The sequence below is a fragment of the Dendroctonus ponderosae genome, unplaced genomic scaffold (assembly GCF_020466585.1).
Source record: "Dendroctonus ponderosae isolate FM_Combo_2020 unplaced genomic scaffold, Dpon_F_20191213v2 Dpon_F_20191213_10, whole genome shotgun sequence".
Classification (NCBI taxonomy): domain Eukaryota; kingdom Metazoa; phylum Arthropoda; class Insecta; order Coleoptera; family Curculionidae; genus Dendroctonus; species Dendroctonus ponderosae.
Window position 1 is genome coordinate 1,732,393 of NW_026017111.1, and position 19,403 is coordinate 1,751,795.

Below are 19,403 nucleotides of genomic sequence, written 5' to 3' on the forward strand. Positions count from 1 at the left end.
TCGAAAGCCAAGGGGAGCAAACCGAAACAATTACGAAATTCGTAACTAAATTGTGGGTTTCAGATTAAACAATTGTGTGGCCTATGCGGTCCATACGTGGATGCTCTTGAAATCCATGAAACGATTTGCTCAGAGGCCTCAAACGGAAAAATCCCACTGCACGCACTTCTAACCGGGCTCGAGCACCTCAAGATGCTTAGTTTGCGGTTTAAGCAGGTAATTTGTGTTGTAATCCTTTGGATTTTTTCTTGCAAAGTAAGCATGCACATGGGGCACAGTGGAGATCGACTATGCCTATGCAAACTAGTCTGGGTTTAAATCAGTTTGGACTTTTTATGGCATGAACCCTTTCCAGACATACGCCAAAGATGAGTTTTCATGGAACACAGTCACCACGTCCTACCAGGACATGAGCCTATTGGCCAAAGGCTTGCAAAACATTCGCTTGCAGGAATTAAGGTACTATTTTACATACCAAGCTAGGCGGTTGGCTTAGGGACTATTTCGACAGACTTACAGACTCGGATATTGACTGCGACAAAGCGATTATTATATTGAAAGCCTTGTGCAAGCACGATTTAGCAGTCTTGGACCTTTCGCACTGTAAAATTGGTGACAGAGGAGCAGTGGCGATTGCCAGGTTTACCACCCTTTGCCCCGTTCGCGAGCTCTACTTGGTCAACAACCGAATAGGTAAGTATACGATAAGACCATTACTTATGGGACACCCTGTACCGAWCACCGAAAAGTCCTCCGGGTAGAACYGAAGCGCAACTRAGAAAAACGCATTCRAAGTATATCGACGAAAAWCCAATTAAAGCCTCAGATAAAAGGAAAAGTAATTATTCAATATGATGTTTGCTAGAACCTCTTGATCGCTAACTTAGCACGAAATTCAGGCACAAAAGGAGTGAAGAGTTTGGCCTATGCAGTTGCTCAGGAGGGCTGCGAGCTGCACCACCTGGACCTTCATCTCAACCACGTTTCAGACCAAGCTGGCAACATTTTGCTCGCCAGCTTGGTCAAGTACAATCAGAGCCTCAAAAGCATCCTGCTATCAAGCTGCAGCTTGACCAATCACTTTCAAATAGCACGCGCGCTTAAACACCGGAACTGTATTGAAAGACTGGACGTCTCCAATAACGCGCTTGGCGAGGTAACACGCAATAACAGGGGTGGTTTAGTTCGAACATTATTAAACTGCCTTTAGGACACAGGACTAGAACTACTGCGGGCGTTAAAGAGCAATTCAACTTTGCGAAAACTGGACGTGAGAATGTGCAAAATATCATCCTCAACCGAGGCAGGCATTCAACACGAGGTGCATAAAAACAGGATCGGTTGGTCAAAGGATTGCGCCAGTGAATCTGTCGAAGACGTCGCGTGGGATGATATTTTAAAAGCAGAAATCGAGAACGCACTCATCACCACACAGGGATTCAATGACTAACTTTTTCACAAATTAACGGGGGCTTAAAATTAGCCGGTTTGTTTTAAAGTTCGGGCAGAATTTCGCGACTTTATTTATTCAAAGAGGTCTACATAAACAACGCATTATTAGTAGAATAATGAAACAAACGTTTGCATGTTTCTTCATAAAAGAAACCGTGTAAGTGAAGTATCTCGATCGAAGATTGTGTTCAAATGCTCTACTTACTTTTCACCGGGGGTTTGTAGGCTCGCCGCTGCTAACCACGATTGCTTTTTTCGCCCGGCAAAAACATTTCACTTTGATTAGTTTTTCTAAGATTATTTGAATATCTATCACCCGGAGTAAATCAAGCTGACAGTGACATTTATTGTGATTGCATGACAACACGAAATTATCGCTGTCATTTTCTGTCATTAACCTCACATCAAATTTTAATATACAGGGTGTCTCACTCTGGAAATGTGGATACATGCGTAATGGTCCCTGAATCAGAATATTTTCTGAAGTTAACATAGAGACAAAAAATAGACATATGACAAAAAAGAAAGCAAAAATCCTAAGAATTAAGTTTTTTGGGAGGCATTTTAATATCCCTGCATTGTTTTCGTTTAGAGCCAACGTTACAGAGACGTGAAATGTTACTTGGAAGGGACATGGAATTTTTTTTAGGTATTTGGTCTTCTTTCAATAAAAAGGCACCCACTTACTTGATAATTATTTCGTAACTAAGAAACATCATATTTATTTCTTAGCTGGTGCCTTCGCGGCAACTTTTTTCGGCTTGGCAGCCTTTGCCTTCTGGGCCTTCAAGATTTGGACCCTCCTTTTAGCCTGCAGCTTGGCCGACCTGATTACCGGACTTGTTTCCGGTAAAGTGATCTGTAAAAAGTAGAAAGCCGTGAAAAGTGAGCTGCAGCTGCCGTAAGGCTTTCTTACCCCGCGCTTCTTGGCAAGAAGTTCCTCTCTAGCCAAGCTTCTTTTCTGGCCTGATAGGATTGCTTCGCGCTTCAAAACCGCAGAGTACGGGTTGAGCCGCAACATAGCCTTGGCGTTCGTCAATGGATTGAGGCGTCGCACACGACGCACAATCTTCTTCCTGTTAAAGGAAATTTGAACTTATTTAGCGTCTGTTTCCACTTGAACTATTGCGGCAAAGTGCAACTACTATGTCAGAAGTGAATGTCAAAATAGGTAATCATGGATTCTCATAACCCAGTGCTCAAAAGCGTGTCATCATAACAAGGATTTGCATCTGAATAAGATATAGAGATAAAGGAATAACGTACTGTGGACGACGCAGGACCGCCTTGATTTCATCAGCCTTCAACAGGCGAGACAGATCGGTGTTGGACATTTTAGTTTCGGGCAGATTGTAGCCCTTTTTGTGGCTGGAAGCCACTTTCCAACTTCCGAACACTTTGTCCAGCTTTTGGAAAGCGGATTCCGTCCAGATGACGAAACGCCCAACATGACCGCCAGGCGCCAATTTCAGTAGATTCAACTTCTCGATACTGATTAAATCAATACCCGGGATATTGCGGAAAGCTCTGCGTAGACCTGCAAAATCAATTCATTATTTAATCTGTCGACTGAAATTATCAGGATGTACTGTGAAGTATATCTCTCTTAGCGATTGATGCGCCAGACAGAAAAGTTATCACAATTGATTTAGCACTATTTTGGACCACTAACGCTATAGAGAACGTAAATGGAACGATAAGTGCTGCGGTATTAAAAAAAATAAAAATGCTCCTACCTTGATCTTGATGATAAACGACCAGAGGTCCCTTACGCTGAATTCTCCTCCTGTTGCGCATTTTTCCCTTGCCAGCACGGAAACGTTGACTCTTGTAGACCTGGAAGACGAAAAAGAACTCAGTCGAATTAAGTTAAACTCCCCTATATTCAAACAGTTGACCCCTAAGAATATCAGAGCTTTTGAATAAAATCATTTGGACTTCATAAACACGGACCAAAAGCAAGTCATCATATGGAACAAGCATGTGACCAACTCAATGCACCCACAACAGGCGTCTCACCTTTTGAATATCGGCCCAGGCCTTGATCCTCCTCAAAAACTGCACGGCCTGCTTGGTCTTGTTGAATTCCTGAATCTTGTCGGAAACTACCAAGGGCAACTCGGGGATCTGATCAACCACGTGCCCCTTGCTCATAACAAGTGCAGGGACTCCGCTGGCCGCCACAGCGGAAACCAAAGCGTAGCGCCGTTGATTGATGTTCACACGTCTGAAAACCCCAACTTTCAACTGAGTAACAACAAGGAATAAGAGATTATATGCCCAATTTTATTCGAGACATCAGAGCTTTTGATTGTAAAATCACTGAGATTCATAAACACGGACCAAAAGCAAATCATCATGCATCGAAAATGGTATTTTTAATGTCAGTGGGAATCTGATGGTGATCTTGAATCTTAAAGCAAAACTGACCTGTGCCAGCGACGCCATGGCTTGGTTGGTGCAAACATGCGTCCTCCACGACACATATTTCCGAAAGCACCCTGCCCGGAACGGTGAGTACCACCACCACGCACACGTGGAATACGGGCGACAGCACGTCCAGTTCCCCAGGACTCAGCAGAGGTTTGATGGCCTTTGGAAAAATTAAACATTAGAATATAAAAACCATTATGCGGCACAGTCCAGCAGGGGGCACACTTTACGGTAAATCAGAGCTTTTGAACAATAAAATCATTTAGACTTCATAAACACGGACCAAAAGCAAGTCATCATTAAATTAGAACGGGACCAAACCCAAAATTTGCTATCGGACCATAAAAAAACACGGCAATTTAGAATTCAACAAAAATCTTACCAGCTTTGTCGCTAACGCTGTAGGACTGACGATGGTTCATCGAAACTTGTTGGTGAACGAAGTTAACAACATCAGGTCGAATTGGGGCTCTGAAGACAGCTGGAAGAGCTACGCTCGAACCTTTAACTTCCTCCGACTTTTCATTGTACACGTTTACAAGGGGACGAGCCGCTGATAACGCCTGCAAATAAAAATTGTAAGCATTTTTTTCGGTGCATGTCCTACACGTTGACGTATAGTAATTACAATAGAAAATTAAACATTTTTTGAATTCCCTGCAGGCTTAGGCAATCAACGCCGTTGGGGTCTTGGCAATTGAAAATTCTAACCTAAAACCGACTTTTACATGAAAAATCCATAGGGGCGCAGTGCTAAAGCACTCATACCCCTGCTGGTATAGTCATGCTTCAAACGAAGAACGATATTGAAGAGATTGGTTGAAATATGGAGAAAACACAGGGGATTTAGTACCAATACACGTGGGCATGAGGTTGCAGCAATCTGCTGATTAGGAGCGCTAATACCGATTATCTGAGTGAATAGCTTACCGTGAGCAATGAACAATCGGTCAATTAACCAATGTAAACTTACCATATTTTCTACTTAAAGCTTTTCTTTTAAAACCATACACGAAGTGGAGACGACGTCCACCATTAAAAGAAAGCGGTGTCGGTGTGATTCCAATGACAGACGGGCGTTGAGGGGGCAGCACCTACATCCGGTTCCTAGACTAGGCCGAGTAAGAAATTGGCATCATTGCCTAAATCAAAAGCGGTTAGGCTCTCTGGTTAGGCATTCATTTAAGTGTTTTTCTGCAACATGTTTTATTAAAACACCCCAGCTTTGTCCAGAAGTGGACTGCAACTGATATAAGCGGGGATCGTGGTCTAGGTTATTAAAAAAAATTGTTATTTTACTTACTGAAAGGCCGTCCATCGATTATCTCACTTGCACGCATGGACATTGCCCGGATCTTTTAAGGATTCTGATGACTTATCCAACTGAAGTATGTCAGTATGTGATTTTGTCGGGCGAATCAACGGGAGAACGGGTTGGGCATTTATTCTATTTTCCTATTTTGTTCAGTTTTCTTGCATTTTCCCTTCAATTTGATTCAATTGGTTTTATTCGGGTGCAAACTGTGGGTGAATTAGTGGGACCAGTGGAACAACATCATTATGAATAAGAGCTGTGCCAGATGTGAGAAAACGGTTTACCCGACTGAAGAGCTAAAATGTCTGGATAAGGTAATTAAATTGTTAACATTGTTTTCACATTTGATTGGAACGTGGAAAATCCTGAAACTTCATACGGCTTCAACGGGTTTTTAAATAAGTCAATTGGATTTACTTGGTGGCATTAATTTATGGTTTTTGGCACCATTTAATCAAGGCTGAATATTTAGATTAAGGTTGAATTAGCCTTATGAGTCACAAAAGCACCAAAGAAATAATCAATTGAGAGTAATACCAGAATACTCAACATCTACTAGCTGGTGTTGTTTATAATGCGAACCCTGACACATAGATGTGGATACTTAATAAACAAATTAGTCAGCCTTTGCTCATTAACAGAATTCATGTATAGCATCTGGACTAATTAAGCAAAAACTCTTTAGTGAACTGCCAGTGTCATAGATTTAATTGGTTCTAATTAGTTTTAAGGAGTTTACTCACTATTTCTGCCAATATTTCAAACTAGAAAAGCATATTTTTATACCAGTTTCTTTATGTTAGTTATCGTGTATTTTATTCACAATTAAGTCAAATAAATTGTAACTTATTGCAGGTGTGGCATCGACCGTGTTTTAAATGCAAGGACTGCGGCATGGCTTTAAACATGCGGAATTACAAAGGTTTCAACAAGGAACCATATTGTGATGCGTGAGTTGAAACCAGCAATTTCTCCTGAAATATTTATGCTGAGAGTATCTTGTTATCATTAGGCATGTACCGAAAGCTAAGGCGACTACAATGGCTGAAACTCCCGAACTGAAACGGATAGCGGAAAATACGAAAATCCAATCAAATGTTAAATATCATGCGGACTTTGAGAGGAGCAAAGGCAAGTTTACGCAGGTTGCAGACGATCCGGAAACGTTAAGGATTAAGCAAAATACCAAAATCATCAGGTGGGTAATGAAGTCGCGATGTATTGAAGCAGCGAGTGAGTGGGAACTGTTTCAGCAATGTGGCTTACCATGGAGACCTGCAGCGAAAGGCCGAAATGGAGCAACGAAGGCAGTTGAATGAGAATGGAAATGCTGAAAACGTGGTCAACACAACCGTGCCCAAAGCTGCTCCTTACCAGGTCCCAGTTAACACTGTTCCAGCGCCACATCCAGCAGTTGGCAAAATTTCAGACTATGATCCTCAGGTGGGTAACGCGAAACTTCATTGTCGCGTTAAAAGCTAATGTTCGTCTCCTCAGTCTTCTAATCATCAGTTCCAAAGCCCGTATTCATCAAGACCATCACAGACATTGATTTACAATTCCGAAATCGGAAGCAGCGTCATGGAACCGGCTCCAAACCGACAAATTGGATCAGTCCATGATATGGATCCAGTGAATCACAATTATGGATCTCTGGGCGGAATGGGAAGAGTCTACAGGTACTTAATACTATTTTAACTCTAGGAATGTTTTTTTCATTTTAATCCCATGAGTATGCAGCAATCTGATCATTCATAAACCAAAAATGTTTGTCTATGTAAGAGGTAAAAGGTACGGCATCCAGTTCCAAAATCTCTTGAATGTATCTCGATTGGTATGAATGATCTTCATCGGATTACTACACGGGAGGTATCGGCTTCCGGAAAAATGCCTCTTCAAAACTCTGGTATCTTTCTCCAGATTTTCTGCAGGTAAAAGCTTGCCCATCGGAAAATGTTAAGCCTGGTCTTACTTCATCAGTAAACAATGCTCACTTCTACGCAAGCCTTATGTGCTATGGTTAAAAGAGCTGATGTTTTGCACTCAACCCCGATTCATTGACCCTCCTTTATGCTGTTCTGGATGAAATTTCAACATTATGAAAATTGTGAATACGATTTTAAAATCTCATTTCCGGTAAGTAAGGGAAGAGATTATTACTTGGTTGATCGATCTTTATCTTCAATTTGCTTCCTTAAACGGCTGAAGAAATCCGATAATGGTAGTGTTAGCCTTCTTCCAACAAGCAATTTTCGCCCCATTATACTCACGTAAATTCCTCGCTGCTGACATTTCAATGGCTTCAAACAATATGAATCACAGTAAATATGGGCGGGACGCTAATTTTGTCCATCACTGTCCATTTTAAAGAAAATAGTCTACTTATTGTTAGAATGACGATTAAAGTTCATCAATTTGACGCTCAAATGTGACATTAACAGTCGGGGAGTTTTGCAAGTTAACTGGAGCGCGTTCCTGATTAACGCGCGAATGTGTCTTACCTGAGCGGCATAAAAGGCCGATCTTAGACAAGGAAAGCGAGACTTTCTGGTATGAGGGACAGAGCGACTATATGATCATAAACGAAGTGACACTGATTGACGGATATTCCTGTTCGGAGCTTCCTGTCCGCTTCTTTTGTTTATGAACTCGCTCCTGGAGAAGCGAACGACAGCCAGTCGCGTGACAGCCGCTGTCGAGTTAAAAAGAAGTTAGTCCGAGTTAGTTTTGTTTGTTCGTTTGCCGATAATTTCGAAGTTAGTTCTGTTGCATACCAGTTTAATAAATGTTTAGCTGGATCAAAGACCTTGGATTCCCGACGGTACAATATTTTTTGAACTTGCTGTTATATTGAACTGAAGAGTGTTCATGTTTGTTGAATTGAGAATGTTCTGTTGTAATTTTTAGAGCCATGTACGACTATGAGGCCCAAGATGAGGACGAGGTCAGTTTCCAGGACGGAGATTTAATTGTCAATGTGAGTAGTATTGATAGGGGGTGGATGACCGGGGAAGTCCAAAGGACTGGACAGGTTGGCATGTTGCCGGCCAATTACGTGCAGCAGGCCAACAACATTTAAAGGAGTTATTTAGGAAATTCGAATCGACCATGGTTTCTGCAAATTTTATACTTCTACCATATACAGGGTGACCCAAAGTGCATACAATGTTTGAGATTTTTTAGCTTCACAACATTTCTGGAACTATATAGACAGTTCCGGAAAGATTGTTGAATATCGGCAAAATGCAGTTATGTTTGGGTCACTCCGTATTCAAGAATGAAAATGTTTCGGAAATTTTTAGAAACCATCCATTCCTTATTTATATTCGTACCAAAACGGGACCAAATGTTTTGCCACCATCTCGTACTCTTTTCGTAGGTAGTGTGAAGAGCACACGTGCGTCATGCATTTAGTTTTCATGCATTGAAATGAAGTAGAATCATTGGAAATTGTATATATACCTTCTACCTTAAACCTAGTTTAGTAACATCGCTTTACTTGCCATGTAAATACAAGTAAAATGAAGTTCAAGCCCAAGAAAGTGTAAGTACTTGGTTGGTTGTGTTTCACCTGATTCGTCTACTTAAAAAAAAACGTAATCTTTTCAACTAGTTTGAATCCTGGATCATCTCGAATTTGATAAGTGCCTGATAATAATTATTAGTAATCGGTGAAGACAGTATTTTTTGCCCTCTGCAATAGCAGCCCATTCCGTTGAAGCATTTATTTTGGAAAAAATGGTAGTGCCTTAAGTTTAGTACCTAGAGAGACTGAAAAATGCTGTTTTTTACAACTCGTGGTTTTTTTCTATTTTCTGAGTGAAATATACAGGGTGTTTGGCAATTTTCGATGGATCAACTATACATACATGTTTTGCGAAAATGAAATTTTCATTTATTTTGCCTAAAAGCTGTTCCGGATCTTTCGAGCACGACACTAATAGAGAAGGAGAAAAATAAACTCTAAATCTGCCAGGCCAAAAGACTCTGTCTTTTGCTTTGTACCAACTTTACTGCACAAAATTGTAGTATAGTATAGCTGTTACCAAACGCCCTGTATAATGCTCCTGGTTCTGGTGCTATTTGAGCATTGCAACCGATTGTGGTTTGAAACTTAAGTAAGTTAGTTGAAATATCTGGTGCTAGTTTAGTAGTGGACCATGATATATAATCAGGCAAAAATTTCCTTTAAGGTCAGGAGGAGAGTGATTTTTTATTCGATTTCGGCATAAAATATTGTGATTTTACTTGTACAGTGACGAATCCGCCTAGTTCAGAAGATGTAGTACTAAGATGTATTATTCTATACGTAATTACTAGTTGCGATGCAACTTTTCAGTCGCAAATTTATTTATGTTTTTTCTCACTTTTCATCATTTGGACTGCCACTTCGGTTTAGCCAATTATTGTCTAATTGCAAGAAGATCAGACGGAATAATCTGCGCAAAGTGTGAGTCAGTTGCCTGTTTGAAACTTAACTGAGTGTTATTTTTTTTCTTTGTTCAGTTCCATGGAGTTTTTTCTGCTAAATTTACCCGTTTAAGTTACTTTGTTTTAAATTTACCTCCGATTCTTCAGAGCCGATGGCTTTGGAGCGTTACTGTTTTCAGTTTGAGAATAAGATAGCGTGGATTCTGCATTTGCCTCTAAATCGGACTTTATTCAAGAAGGTCATGCTTAAGTTGACACTAAATAAATTGCAATTAGCCAAAACAATTTATATTCGACGGAAACAAGAGGTTGTAATGCCCGTTTCGTAATTGCATTTATCTATTCTTCATGTACCCTGAAGTTACGTACGCAATATTATCAATGTATTTTCCGACCATATTGTTAACGATATAATTAATATTAGCATTATTGCTCGCAGTGTATAATTCTATTTTTGTTAGTTTGTAATTTCTGCGGTGTATACCAATATTAGTTATATTTTTTGAAATGCTTTAAAGTTGTAGATTATTAAACAATTATTATTGTTATTGGACTGAGGGTTAATTGTGCTGTCCTGGTATGCTGGAGATTTTCGTTGTTGATAATATAGTGGCAAATTCCTGAAAATCCTGCCTCCTTTCCCCCTGTTCCAGTTGCAGTCGGGTCTGTAGCGCCTTGATGTTTTCTTCGGCCAGCTCTAATTGGTCTTGCAGACTAATTTCCGAATTCCTGTTCAACGGTGTGCTGTAACGTGATCTGCTCTGAAAATGCATTTGAAGTGATTTATTGTTTCTGCGCCGCTATTTTCTTAATAGGCTTACTGGGGCTGCGCAGTCCAGTTCAGACTTTGCGACAGTAGACTCGAGGCGTACTGATTTTTGACGTTCCATTCGCAGAAGTTGCTCACACCTTTGCCGTTCGCTTCTTTCATCCTCAATCCTTTTCTTGTGCAGTTTCACCAGCTCCAGAAGCTTCAGCTTCTGCTCTTCCAGTTTTGCAATACTTTGCCCAATCTCCTCAGTGTTCTTCTAAACATGCGCGTTGGATAAACGGGCGAAAACAAATTGCACCAGTACCTGGCAATTCTGCGTGGTTGCTTCCCGGCAGTCTTTGCTGCGCTTGAAACCGTCCATGAGCGTTTTGTAGTTCTCAACTTGCGCTTTTAGGTTTTCAATTTCCAAACGCAGTTTGGCGATTTCCAGTTCCCGTTCTTTGACTGCGCTCCTTTTCGCATGCTCAGCTTCAGCCAGCTGACTGGACATGCTGGCAATCAGGTCCAAGTCACTGGCGCTGCGCTCCTTCACGTCCTGGACGCGCAGCTTCAAAGCCTGCTGCTCCGATTCCAGCATTTGGCAGCGCGACTTCAACGACTCGCCCTTGCTTTTATAGCACTGCAGTTGCGTTTTTAGGTCGTGATTTTCGTTTTCCAGGCTCGACACTCTGTTGGATATTCGCTCGTTGGTATGGGAGTCTGTTCTCGCACCTTGCGGGTCTGCTAAACAAAAACGGTTTAATTCAGCTGCCTTCTAAGAAAGTGGTGCATTTTTATATGAAACTTATCCGAGTTTACTAGAGAGTACAAGATGATTCAACACCTTTGCGATTACCTGAGGCGTTTTTCAACTTTTCCTTCAATTTCTTGTTTTTCTCCACCAAGTCGCAGATGATCTGAGCGCGCCCCTTCCAGCTGCCATTTGCCTGCAGTGTTTCCATGTCCTGGCCGATTTCTTGCTGCAGCAGCTTCCTCGCTTGCTTCAGCTCGTTATTCAGCTGCATGTTGGCGTTTTTCAGCTCTAGCATTTTGCTCGTCATTGCACTCAGCTTCTGCAGCTGCTTCTCTTTGGCGGTTGAGTCTTCAGATTTTTCTACTGCCGGCTTTGGCGGATCCTTGTCCGGTTGCTCTCGTGATTTGCTTTCTTGCAGTTGGGTTTGCAACTTGGAACACCTGGTTTTGTACTTCTCCAGTTCTGAGCACTTCTCCCGGTAGCTTTTGCTCAGTTCCACAATTTTTGAGCTGACGTTCTGAGACGAGGCGGCGAACTGGGGCAGCAGCACTTTTTCCCTGTCGTGCAGGAGATTTTTCAGGGACTCGGTCTCCACTTGCATCTGGGCATATTTGTCTTCCAAGCCGACCAGGTCGCGCTTAAGTACGGCATTTTCTTGCGCAAATACCTGCAGGTAAGCAGTTGCTACAAGGAACCGGATTCTTTGCGATCACTTACCGCGCTCTGATCTTTCAAACAGCTGCTTAATTCGTCTGGAAACAGCATGGTTTTAGGCATGGCGAAAATATCGGTCATGATGACTTCAACGTCAGAGCGACAACAACGGCGTGCTCTAAAACTTAAACTTGCTGGCGGTTTTTGACTCGGAAATCTGCAAGCTTTTGAACAAAAATGCGTACTTTCCAAACTTGCAGGCTTCGAAAGTTGCAATTTTTCCTCAAAGTAGGGAATGAGTGTGTCTTTCATCTCTTATAGAAATGCAATAAAAAATCTCTGTAATTTGTACGTTCTTGGATGCAGCAAAAAAGTGTCGGGTTCCATACTACCGAAAGTTTTCTAAGGGAAAATTTAAAAGGTACGCACGGAACGTTTTACTGCTTTTAATTCCACGAGTTTACATAGTGTATATGAAAAAAATGGGGTTCATTTCCTCTTTCGCTGCTCCTTCTTCAGCCTCTTCAGCTCTTTCCGCCTGTCCTGGTCGATCATGTTCTGGTAGAGTCGGTACCCGATAAAACCTGCAAAATTGCGGTTCAGCCACCATGGCGTTGGTAGAATGCCAGTTTTCTTACCTAACAGTAGAATAACGAAACTGATCAGTCCAAAGAGCACTGCAAACTCTAGCCAAGGGTTCGCTATAGGGCTGCCCAATGGCAGCTGAGAGCCTGGTTCACCGCCCAGAACACTTTTGGCCAAATTCTCCTTCTGCTCATCACTGATCCCCGGCAAATCTTTGAGCGCCTTCAGCAGCTGTTTTATCCTGTCCTGGGGATCCTCCGCGCCAGGCTCTTCCCCTTGATCCAGATTATCCACTGCATCTTTCAGGCCTTGCAACAGATCGTCTGCCATATTTTTTTTAAACTGATTTCCGATTGTTCACTGTTCCACGCCAAATCACCAAGTGAATACGCTCGATTGTTGTAACACACTCGAAACTGTGCGATTAGCGATAAGAGCGCAACTTTTGTGGAATGTTTGATGACTTGGAGGTGCGTGTTGGCACGTTAATCACCAGTACTGATAAATTATTGATTTATTTTCGCGTTTTTTGCTATATTTGACACTTATACGGAGTGTATGTTCAGTGATGAACGTTAATGCTTCTGGTAAATTTCATGTATTTGCGCGCTTCTTTGATTGTTCCCATAAGTTCACGAAACAGCGCTGGATTGGGGGACAAGGAATGAAATTACGCCCTTGTAAAATGTCCCTTATACAATTATTTAATAGCGAAACATTAACTACTGCTTAGACCCACTGTTCACAAATCTATTTAGTAATTAGGGTGAAAACGGTATGCCCTGAGCCTGCAAGGCCTACTCCAATCAAGACCCATGTAAGTGACACCAGCATTTTATCTCCAAAGCCAGCTTTTAGATGGACTGGAACACCATCATCTACCTGTAACAGAACGATTTCAAATACTTTCCAAAAAGTTCAACAGTAGATAAATACATATATAGAATATTCTTGACACCCTGTGTAACTGATATTAACAATTAATACTTACGCCGAATACTTTTTGTCTGGCTTTCATAGTATGGAATCGGGGGTTTACAACTTCTTTAGAGGCATTGCGGGTGGCGCTGACCACTACCTGAGTCAGGCGGAAAAGGTTCTGGAACAAAATTTCGTGAATGTTTAACGGCCTTAACACAATGCAAGCGCGCAAAACTAAACACGGAAATTTAAATAAATATAAATCGATCCGCAGTGCGAATGATTACGTAAACGGGCAGACAGCACCAAACTTTGCCATTCATTCAAGCGAGCAATGCTTATAATGCGTGCTTTCTATCGTTGGAATTCCACAGGGAAATCGTTTAAATTACCTTGGAGGAATTCATTATTGCCGTCGTCTGAATTCTTTGGCAACTTTCGTAGAAAATCGCAACAGGAATCAAAGGTTAAGGAAATTTTCAATGTGATTTGCCAATGTCGTTAATGACAGTGACAGACATGGAATCTGCCCTTTAATCGGTGTTGCCATTGTGAAGTCGAAAAAACTCGAGTAAAGGATAGAGGATATATCGGACGTATTCTCGTCTTTTCTCAATAAATTAATTTATTGACAATCGCCAACAACTAAATGTTCTTCTTCATGTAGGTCTTCGAGGAAGCTAATTTTGTAGAATTAATTGGCATTGGTGGAGGTGTAGGCGCCACATCAGGCCGACTTCCCTTCGTCCTCCCCATACTGTTCGGGCCGTTTTCGATGGGAGGCGTTGAAAAACTGCCATAAATCGATATCGGCGAACACTCACTGTAGCCGAGTTTCCGATAAAATTCCTCCTGCCCTTGGGTGGACAAATAAATCACACTCAGGTTCAACTTGTCTTTGCAATACACTTCAGCACGTTGCATCAGGACGGAGCCAAATCCTTTCCCTCTATCAGCCCGGTTGACGACAACACTTTGCACGAAACAGCCACTTTTGATGCTCGGAATGGGGCACAGCTTCAGATGACCAACCAGCGCTTCGCCCTTCAAAAGAATCAGGGAAACTGGCAGTTGGTCGCAGGACCCTTGCAAGCTTTGCATGCGCGCTGTGTGGCTCCGTTTCCACTCACTGTTTATCAGCTCGCAGCAGTCTTGAAGGTATTCAGGGTGCTTGTGTAGAGGAAGCACTGAAAAATCCATCTACAACACACGGGAAATCACTTGATGCTGAGCAATGGGAAAACCTGTACTACCATCTTCCGCTAATGATTGAGAAATTATGACTTTACTTGCAGCCCGTTGGGCATTTTGGCCCCTTTATTTCAAAAATAACTATTTACATTCTCTGGAGGTTAGTTTGGAATGTTGCCAGATGTTGTTGTCTTGTTAATTAACCATCATAACCCCAAGATCATGACAGGGTTTTTAGGTTAAGTGGCGGAAGTGGTCAAAACTGTACACATTTCTAATTTTTACAGCATTTTATAGTCGTTTTCGAGTCTCACAGTTAACTGACTAGTGGAAAAAGTGAAATTTCGGGCTTGGTGTGTACTTACAGTGCACAGCAGCAACGGGCAGGCGAGTAATTCAACGTCAACTCGCTCAAAAATAGCTTTTCTCGAGTAAAACCTTGAGCCACCAGCTTTGAGATCATATTCTGTAATTGGTTCCCCACAGGTTTCTATGAAAATGGAATGGTTTTTAACATACATTTGCTCAAAACCGGGAATAATTGTGAAATTGTCAGTTTTGTCGTTAGGATTCTTCCAAACAAAATATTAGCAACGATTAATAAAATGCATGCAGTGGCTAAAGTCGAAGTGTTTTAGCCAACGTTTTTCAATAAAACCCGTTGTAGGTTGGCTTAGAACCACTCAAGAGACGAGGATTACTTTACTGGACCCTTTCGCGGGTTGCATAAAGTTAGAGCCAACAGGAAGAACTTGCAACTTGAAATGAATCGTCTGGGAATAACGGCGCCCAGTGGAGTTTCCGACAGCTCCTTGGAACTGACATGGCAGGACTCCACATGGATTCCCATCTTAAACACATCGAACGTGCTCGAGTATTTCTCGCAGGCTTCGAACTCGTTTTTCGATAAGACTTGCAACAACGAGATTATCAAGATGCAAAGGCTCAATCCTGATCAGCTACAGTAAGTAAACAGATCAAATAAGCGCAAACTTAGCGCTTGAAAGCATCAAGTCTAGACGATTAGTGATTGAAATGGTTTGTTTCAGAAACATGACCGGACTGGAATATATGCTGTTGCATGTCCAAGAGCCGATTCTCTATGTGATTAGAAAACAGCACCGCCACAGCCCCCAACAGGTGACGCCTCTGGCTGATTACTACATAATCGCAGGAGTTGTCTACCAGGCCCCCGACTTAAACAGTGTGCTCAATTCAAGGCTGGTAAGTAACTAGATTTATACATAAATCCCGTTGATAGCGTTACACGACTTTACATTCCTGTTCGCCGGGTTTGTCGGTTTTGCTGGCGGTATMCACTCTAATATTTTCGTTCTTCCTCCATATGACRATTGTTCCTTTACTTCCATGTTCCAATCTAGATTTYCAATTTCAACCGTTCTTTTCAATTGAATCGGTCGTACAGGGTCAATCTTTTATAACCGGAAAAAGATTTGTTGCAGAAACTCWTAATCAAGTTATAAGATATTTGATTTTTGAAAATGCGGGAATGTTCTCAACCGGAATATAAATAAGAAAAGCCGGAGAAAAAATAGGAGACRGTTCMGAATCGATGCTCTCGAGCAGTCTGAATAGCAAAGTTAGGGGCTGCTGACTGTCCTCATGGGGCAAACAGGCGAATCTCCAATGCASAMCCCACTATAACCTGAGAGGTGATAGCAGAGAGAAGGAACCMTCGTGAAAATGTTGAAAAAACTGATTGTATCTCCTACAGAAAGGATCTTACGCGGACAAGTAAGGAGGATTGAGGCCAGATGCAGATGGTGCGAGTTAGAGCAATACTAAAACAGTGGTTCTGACTATTTATTTTCACTGCAATTGCAACGAATAAATATTGAGCTTTCTTGTCCAGGAATAATAAATAAAATACAGAAACTAAACAAACTGCTACAATAACTACATAGTTCTTGTATAATAAATCTCACCGGCTAACGTACTCACCGGAAACTAGTGCTGAAACTGTTTAGTTTAGTACGGTAATGTTGATCCCATTGATTTGCAGCTGTCGGCTGTTCATCATTTACAGTCGTCTTTTGAAGAAGCGTCAGCATTCTCCAGATACCACCCGAGCAAAGGCTACTACTGGGACTTTAAGTCGCAAAAGGGCCCTGAAAAGGTAAAAATCCCGGAAAAAGAGAAGCCGAAAGAGGAATCCAGCTCGTTGTTTCAACGACAAAGAGTGGACATGTTACTGGGGGAGTTAATTATGAAATTTCCGCTGCCAACGCCACCGCAGCCCAAAACGGCGGCCACTGCTCGAGTGAAAACTGAAAGTGAAAATGGAGCGCAAGATGCCAAAGACAAGGCTGATGTTAAACAGGAGACTAAGGTGGTGAAACCTCCAGCGGACAAAAAGCCCAGACTGAATTAACTGGATTTGTGCATTTATATTGTATTTACACTTTATTGGGTGGTTTTGGTGGCCAGCATAATTTAAAATTTATAGAAGTAAATAACGAAATGTAACAGAAAGTTGATAATACATAAATTAATTGAGTAAAATAAATATACATTGATTATCTCCCGAACCATGTACACGTATTTCTACGCAACCTAAATTTGTTAAAGCTTTTTTTCGACAGAAATCAGTTCGTTTCTGTATTAGAATACAAAAATGTACTTAGTTTGCGTAGATGAGCATTGCAACCACTTTCCAGGCCTTTGTCCGTTTTGCGCACAGTTAAATTAATGCGCTGTTTTCAACTTTTTCGACTTATTCTGGGGCTGCGTCACCATTTCCTCATCCCCATCTGATGAGCTTTCGGTGTCTGATTCGATGATACACTTACTCAATTCCGAGTGAAATGTCGCCGATTTCTTAGCTTTCTCCAGCGTCCTAACTGAAAACAAATCGGTCCAATTTAACAGGAAATTTGAGCGTTTACCACGTACTTTGAGCCCCTAAGAGACTGTTTTGCCGCTTTAGATCGTGAATGTCCTGTTGATGGGAGTTGTTCTTTTTTTTCATATACAGAATGTAGTCGGAGGCTTTCTTCAATATTTGCGCTCTACTGGCCTGTGAAACGGATATTAGCGTTGCCATATTGAATTGGTTGATGTTAATGCGCTTAATAGCTCTATAGAAATGATTCAAAAATGACCTACCACCTTTTCCCCATGCAACGAGGGCACCGAATTGCGCAAACTACTAAAACTGTCCTTTATGTGATCGCGTCTTTTACGCTCCAAAGCGTTATGGTGAGCCCGTTTTTCTGCCTGCAAATAAAACACTCAATTAATGATCGCATAAAGCCACATTGATTATTTGACCGTTTTTTTCCTAGCGATGAGGGCATGGCTTTGTAATACAATTTGGGCGATTGGAAGATAATTTTCGGACACCATGTACAAATGATTTTTACCTTAACAAAAGCCAAAAGGCATCAATCGATTTAGACACAGAACGTAATTGAGTTCTTGATAATTAATCCGAAGAGATTATGGGAATTTCAGACTCATTTTGGAGGGTTTAGTCACCTTATAGACAATCCATTTACCAAAAACTTTTTTAGGGGTATTTTTTGCGGTTTATGGTGAGACGAGTTGGAAAATTTCGCGCATTCGCCAAGTATACGTATTATTTCTACCTGATTTTTTCTCAATCACAGTTTGTAGGTTTTCAGATTAGTTTCAATTAAGGATTTCCTTACTTTTCGTTAATTTTGGTTACATTGATTAATGTTCAACTGCTACTTTGGTGAGCATTTGCCAACATGTTATAAAGTATTGATTTTTCCCCTGCACTCTGCCTACAAACTATGAAGGCTTCCTTTGTGATTTGAAGTGGTAGAAAACCGCGTTTTCCCTGAAAAAGTTTTCCTTTTCTTAGTGGACAGAACGATTATCTGTTAGGTGAGCACAGTTTAAGCGGGACAGACCAAAGCCAATGTGCCTTAAAACTACCCCAAAAAATCTGAGCAGTGTAAACCATCAGACATGAACAGTACAGATGAAAATTGAGCCTGAAATGGAAGAGCCAATGAATTTACATACACTGAGAAGCCGAAAGGGGCAGTACGTTAATTCAAATGAAGAAATTTGCATATCTTGAAGTGAATGCGACTGAAAAGCTTTCCCAAGCTTAACGAAATTGCAGTAATTCTGCTTTTGAAAGGTTTCTAGAGAACTAACCAACGGGTTAATGCTGTAATAATGCAGACGTAAATCAACATATTGAGTTACCTGGGAATAGTACTGGTTCCCTGAAGACATGCGGGCTCCAGTTTGCCTAATATCTAGGTCTTCGCCATCCTAAGACGAAAACAGTTTTATCAGCAAAAGGCTGGCCAAACTTGAAAAACTCATTGTGTTGATTTCAACACACGACTTACATCGCTTTCCACATCAACATCTCGATCATCCTCATCACTTAACATGACTGCGTTTCTTTATTCGGAAAGTTGCAAAAAACGTGTTTGAAAACAGACACCGTCACTCACAAACTGGGGTAATTTTGTCAATGCAAAACTCTAGTTAAAACTGGATCAACATTATCTGTTTGTGTGYTTTTCACAACATWTTATTACACCTGATTACACTGAAATTTGTGTTCAGYTTTACAAGTCACACATCGAAAATTTGTGATGTCTTTGTTGATACCATATATGAGGGACAGAAACAGGACGCACACGTGTACCTGCCCAATAATCGYCGTCAGGAGGTCACATGTCGACGGCGCCGTCAGTTTTCCGCGGGATTTTTGAATATCTATTTGAAACTATTCGTTTTTTCCAGTTCTACGGGCGATTGCTGGAGAATTTTGATTATGTGTCCAGTCCTTGACGTTTTTTGCCACCATCTTCCTTTCCGTTATTCAGGTAAGTGCAGACATTCTTCCTGTACTGGTATCAGGAGTATTTTCAACCAGTTTACGAACGTCTGCGGCCTTATTTCTT

The 19,403-nt window shown here is 41.4% G+C and overlaps 7 protein-coding genes and 3 non-coding genes across 17 annotated transcripts; 3 read left to right on the plus strand and 7 right to left on the minus strand.

Annotated features, from left to right (window-relative positions):
- Positions 1–57: 57 nt before the first annotated feature.
- Positions 58–2,269, plus strand: LOC109542617 (dynein regulatory complex subunit 5; the record flags this gene model as incomplete). Its single annotated transcript, XM_048662164.1, has 5 exons — positions 58–216; positions 356–459; positions 512–731; positions 866–1,156; positions 1,211–2,269. Coding segments are annotated over 5 exons (1,014 nt in total), but the record flags the coding sequence as incomplete, so codon positions are not given.
- LOC109542660 (60S ribosomal protein L4) lies at positions 2,135–4,971 on the minus strand. Its single transcript, XM_019911972.2, has 8 exons — positions 4,859–4,971; positions 4,268–4,448; positions 3,883–4,045; positions 3,472–3,679; positions 3,189–3,288; positions 2,719–2,989; positions 2,369–2,528; positions 2,135–2,311 (listed from the first exon to the last, which is right to left on the minus strand). Exons 1-8 carry the CDS (start codon positions 4,859–4,861, stop codon positions 2,174–2,176), a joined length of 1,224 nt encoding a protein of 407 aa, XP_019767531.1. The 5' UTR covers positions 4,862–4,971; the 3' UTR covers positions 2,135–2,173.
- Positions 3,358–3,427, minus strand: LOC125502870. The gene has a single exon (XR_007280585.1). It is a non-coding gene; the product is annotated as a small nucleolar RNA SNORD18 (small nucleolar RNA).
- LOC125502871 lies at positions 3,747–3,817 on the minus strand. The gene has a single exon (XR_007280586.1). It is a non-coding gene; the product is annotated as a small nucleolar RNA SNORD18 (small nucleolar RNA).
- On the minus strand, positions 4,118–4,190 carry LOC125502872. Its single transcript, XR_007280587.1, has one exon. It is a non-coding gene; the product is annotated as a small nucleolar RNA SNORD18 (small nucleolar RNA).
- Positions 4,972–5,256: 285 nt separating the features above from the next.
- On the plus strand, positions 5,257–14,294 carry LOC109542670 (LIM and SH3 domain protein Lasp). 2 transcript variants are annotated; one of them, XM_019911985.2, is made up of 7 exons: positions 5,257–5,514; positions 6,056–6,150; positions 6,213–6,398; positions 6,454–6,643; positions 6,698–6,879; positions 8,108–8,177; positions 13,964–14,294. In XM_019911985.2, exons 1-7 carry the CDS (start codon positions 5,446–5,448, stop codon positions 14,096–14,098), a joined length of 927 nt encoding a protein of 308 aa, XP_019767544.2. In that variant the 5' UTR covers positions 5,257–5,445; the 3' UTR covers positions 14,099–14,294. The 2 variants fall into 2 exon arrangements, with proteins under 2 accessions (XP_019767544.2, XP_048517819.1); XM_048661862.1 differs by lacking the exon at positions 5,257–5,514 and adding an exon at positions 5,867–5,998.
- On the minus strand, positions 9,904–12,919 carry LOC109542651 (ERC protein 2). Of its 3 annotated transcripts, none has more exons than XM_019911960.2 (6): positions 12,429–12,919; positions 11,854–12,374; positions 11,239–11,803; positions 10,708–11,126; positions 10,453–10,659; positions 9,904–10,392 (listed from the first exon to the last, which is right to left on the minus strand). In XM_019911960.2, the coding sequence occupies exons 2-6, from the start codon at positions 12,100–12,102 to the stop codon at positions 10,192–10,194; spliced, it is 1,641 nt and encodes a 546-aa protein (XP_019767519.2). In that variant the 5' UTR covers positions 12,103–12,374; positions 12,429–12,919; the 3' UTR covers positions 9,904–10,191. The 3 variants fall into 3 exon arrangements, with proteins under 3 accessions (XP_019767519.2, XP_048517818.1, XP_048517817.1); XM_048661861.1 differs by having other exon boundaries at positions 10,453–10,656; positions 12,429–12,899; XM_048661860.1 differs by having other exon boundaries at positions 10,708–11,123; positions 12,429–12,898.
- On the minus strand, positions 13,064–13,845 carry LOC109542699. Its single transcript, XM_019912033.2, has 3 exons — positions 13,689–13,845; positions 13,367–13,474; positions 13,064–13,257 (listed from the first exon to the last, which is right to left on the minus strand). The coding sequence occupies exons 1-3, from the start codon at positions 13,701–13,703 to the stop codon at positions 13,126–13,128; spliced, it is 255 nt and encodes an 84-aa protein (XP_019767592.1). The 5' UTR covers positions 13,704–13,845; the 3' UTR covers positions 13,064–13,125.
- A 401-nt stretch (positions 14,295–14,695) lies between the features above and the next one.
- On the plus strand, positions 14,696–17,014 carry LOC109542675 (mediator of RNA polymerase II transcription subunit 6). 2 transcript variants are annotated; one of them, XM_019911991.2, is made up of 4 exons: positions 14,696–14,973; positions 15,155–15,451; positions 15,537–15,711; positions 16,511–17,014. In XM_019911991.2, exons 2-4 carry the CDS (start codon positions 15,252–15,254, stop codon positions 16,877–16,879), a joined length of 744 nt encoding a protein of 247 aa, XP_019767550.1. In that variant the 5' UTR covers positions 14,696–14,973; positions 15,155–15,251; the 3' UTR covers positions 16,880–17,014. The 2 variants fall into 2 exon arrangements, with proteins under 2 accessions (XP_019767550.1, XP_019767551.1); XM_019911992.2 differs by having other exon boundaries at positions 14,696–14,874.
- LOC109542685 (protein max) lies at positions 16,893–19,181 on the minus strand. 4 transcript variants are annotated; one of them, XM_019912005.2, is made up of 5 exons: positions 18,840–19,177; positions 18,691–18,759; positions 17,617–17,724; positions 17,401–17,524; positions 16,893–17,348 (listed from the first exon to the last, which is right to left on the minus strand). In XM_019912005.2, exons 1-5 carry the CDS (start codon positions 18,882–18,884, stop codon positions 17,194–17,196), a joined length of 501 nt encoding a protein of 166 aa, XP_019767564.1. In that variant the 5' UTR covers positions 18,885–19,177; the 3' UTR covers positions 16,893–17,193. The 4 variants fall into 4 exon arrangements, with proteins under 4 accessions (XP_019767564.1, XP_019767563.1, XP_019767566.1 ...); XM_019912004.2 differs by having other exon boundaries at positions 17,614–17,724; positions 18,840–19,173; XM_019912007.2 differs by lacking the exon at positions 18,691–18,759 and having other exon boundaries at positions 18,840–19,181.
- Between the last annotated feature and the right edge of the window lie 222 nt (positions 19,182–19,403).

What these genes read in the sequence shown, in the direction of transcription:
- LOC109542660 (XM_019911972.2), bottom strand. An exon ending in CCATGGCGTCGCTGGCACAG is followed by an intron (nt 3,680 to 3,882) that starts GTCAGTTTTGCT and finishes TGGGGTTTTCAG; the next exon opens with ACGTGTGAACATCAATCAAC. An exon ending in GCGGTCCTGCGTCGTCCACA is followed by an intron (nt 2,529 to 2,718) that starts GTACGTTATTCC and finishes TTCCTTTAACAG; the next exon opens with GAAGAAGATTGTGCGTCGTG.
- LOC109542670 (XM_019911985.2), top strand. Translation starts at nt 5,446, where the DNA reads ATGAATAAGAGCTGTGCCAGATGTGAGAAAACGGTTTACCCGACTGAA. An exon ending in AAGGAACCATATTGTGATGC is followed by an intron (nt 6,151 to 6,212) that starts GTGAGTTGAAAC and finishes TGTTATCATTAG; the next exon opens with GCATGTACCGAAAGCTAAGG. An exon ending in GGAATGGGAAGAGTCTACAG is followed by an intron (nt 6,880 to 8,107) that starts GTACTTAATACT and finishes TGTAATTTTTAG; the next exon opens with AGCCATGTACGACTATGAGG.
- LOC109542651 (XM_019911960.2), bottom strand. Translation starts at nt 12,102, where the DNA reads ATGAAAGACACACTCATTCCCTACTTTGAGGAAAAATTGCAACTTTCG. An exon ending in GTTTGAAAGATCAGAGCGCG is followed by an intron (nt 11,804 to 11,853) that starts GTAAGTGATCGC and finishes GCTTACCTGCAG; the next exon opens with GTATTTGCGCAAGAAAATGC. An exon ending in AACTGGACTGCGCAGCCCCA is followed by an intron (nt 10,393 to 10,452) that starts GTAAGCCTATTA and finishes ATGCATTTTCAG; the next exon opens with AGCAGATCACGTTACAGCAC.
- LOC109542699 (XM_019912033.2), bottom strand. An exon ending in CCAGACAAAAAGTATTCGGC is followed by an intron (nt 13,258 to 13,366) that starts GTAAGTATTAAT and finishes GTTCTGTTACAG; the next exon opens with GTAGATGATGGTGTTCCAGT.
- LOC109542675 (XM_019911991.2), top strand. Translation starts at nt 15,252, where the DNA reads ATGAATCGTCTGGGAATAACGGCGCCCAGTGGAGTTTCCGACAGCTCC. An exon ending in CTCAATCCTGATCAGCTACA is followed by an intron (nt 15,452 to 15,536) that starts GTAAGTAAACAG and finishes GGTTTGTTTCAG; the next exon opens with AAACATGACCGGACTGGAAT. An exon ending in GTGTGCTCAATTCAAGGCTG is followed by an intron (nt 15,712 to 16,510) that starts GTAAGTAACTAG and finishes ATTGATTTGCAG; the next exon opens with CTGTCGGCTGTTCATCATTT.
- LOC109542685 (XM_019912004.2), bottom strand. Translation starts at nt 18,884, where the DNA reads ATGTTAAGTGATGAGGATGATCGAGATGTTGATGTGGAAAGCGAT. An exon ending in GGAACCAGTACTATTCCCAG is followed by an intron (nt 17,725 to 18,690) that starts GTAACTCAATAT and finishes TTTTATTTGCAG; the next exon opens with GCAGAAAAACGGGCTCACCA. An exon ending in CAGTCTCTTAGGGGCTCAAA is followed by an intron (nt 17,349 to 17,400) that starts GTACGTGGTAAA and finishes ATTTGTTTTCAG; the next exon opens with TTAGGACGCTGGAGAAAGCT.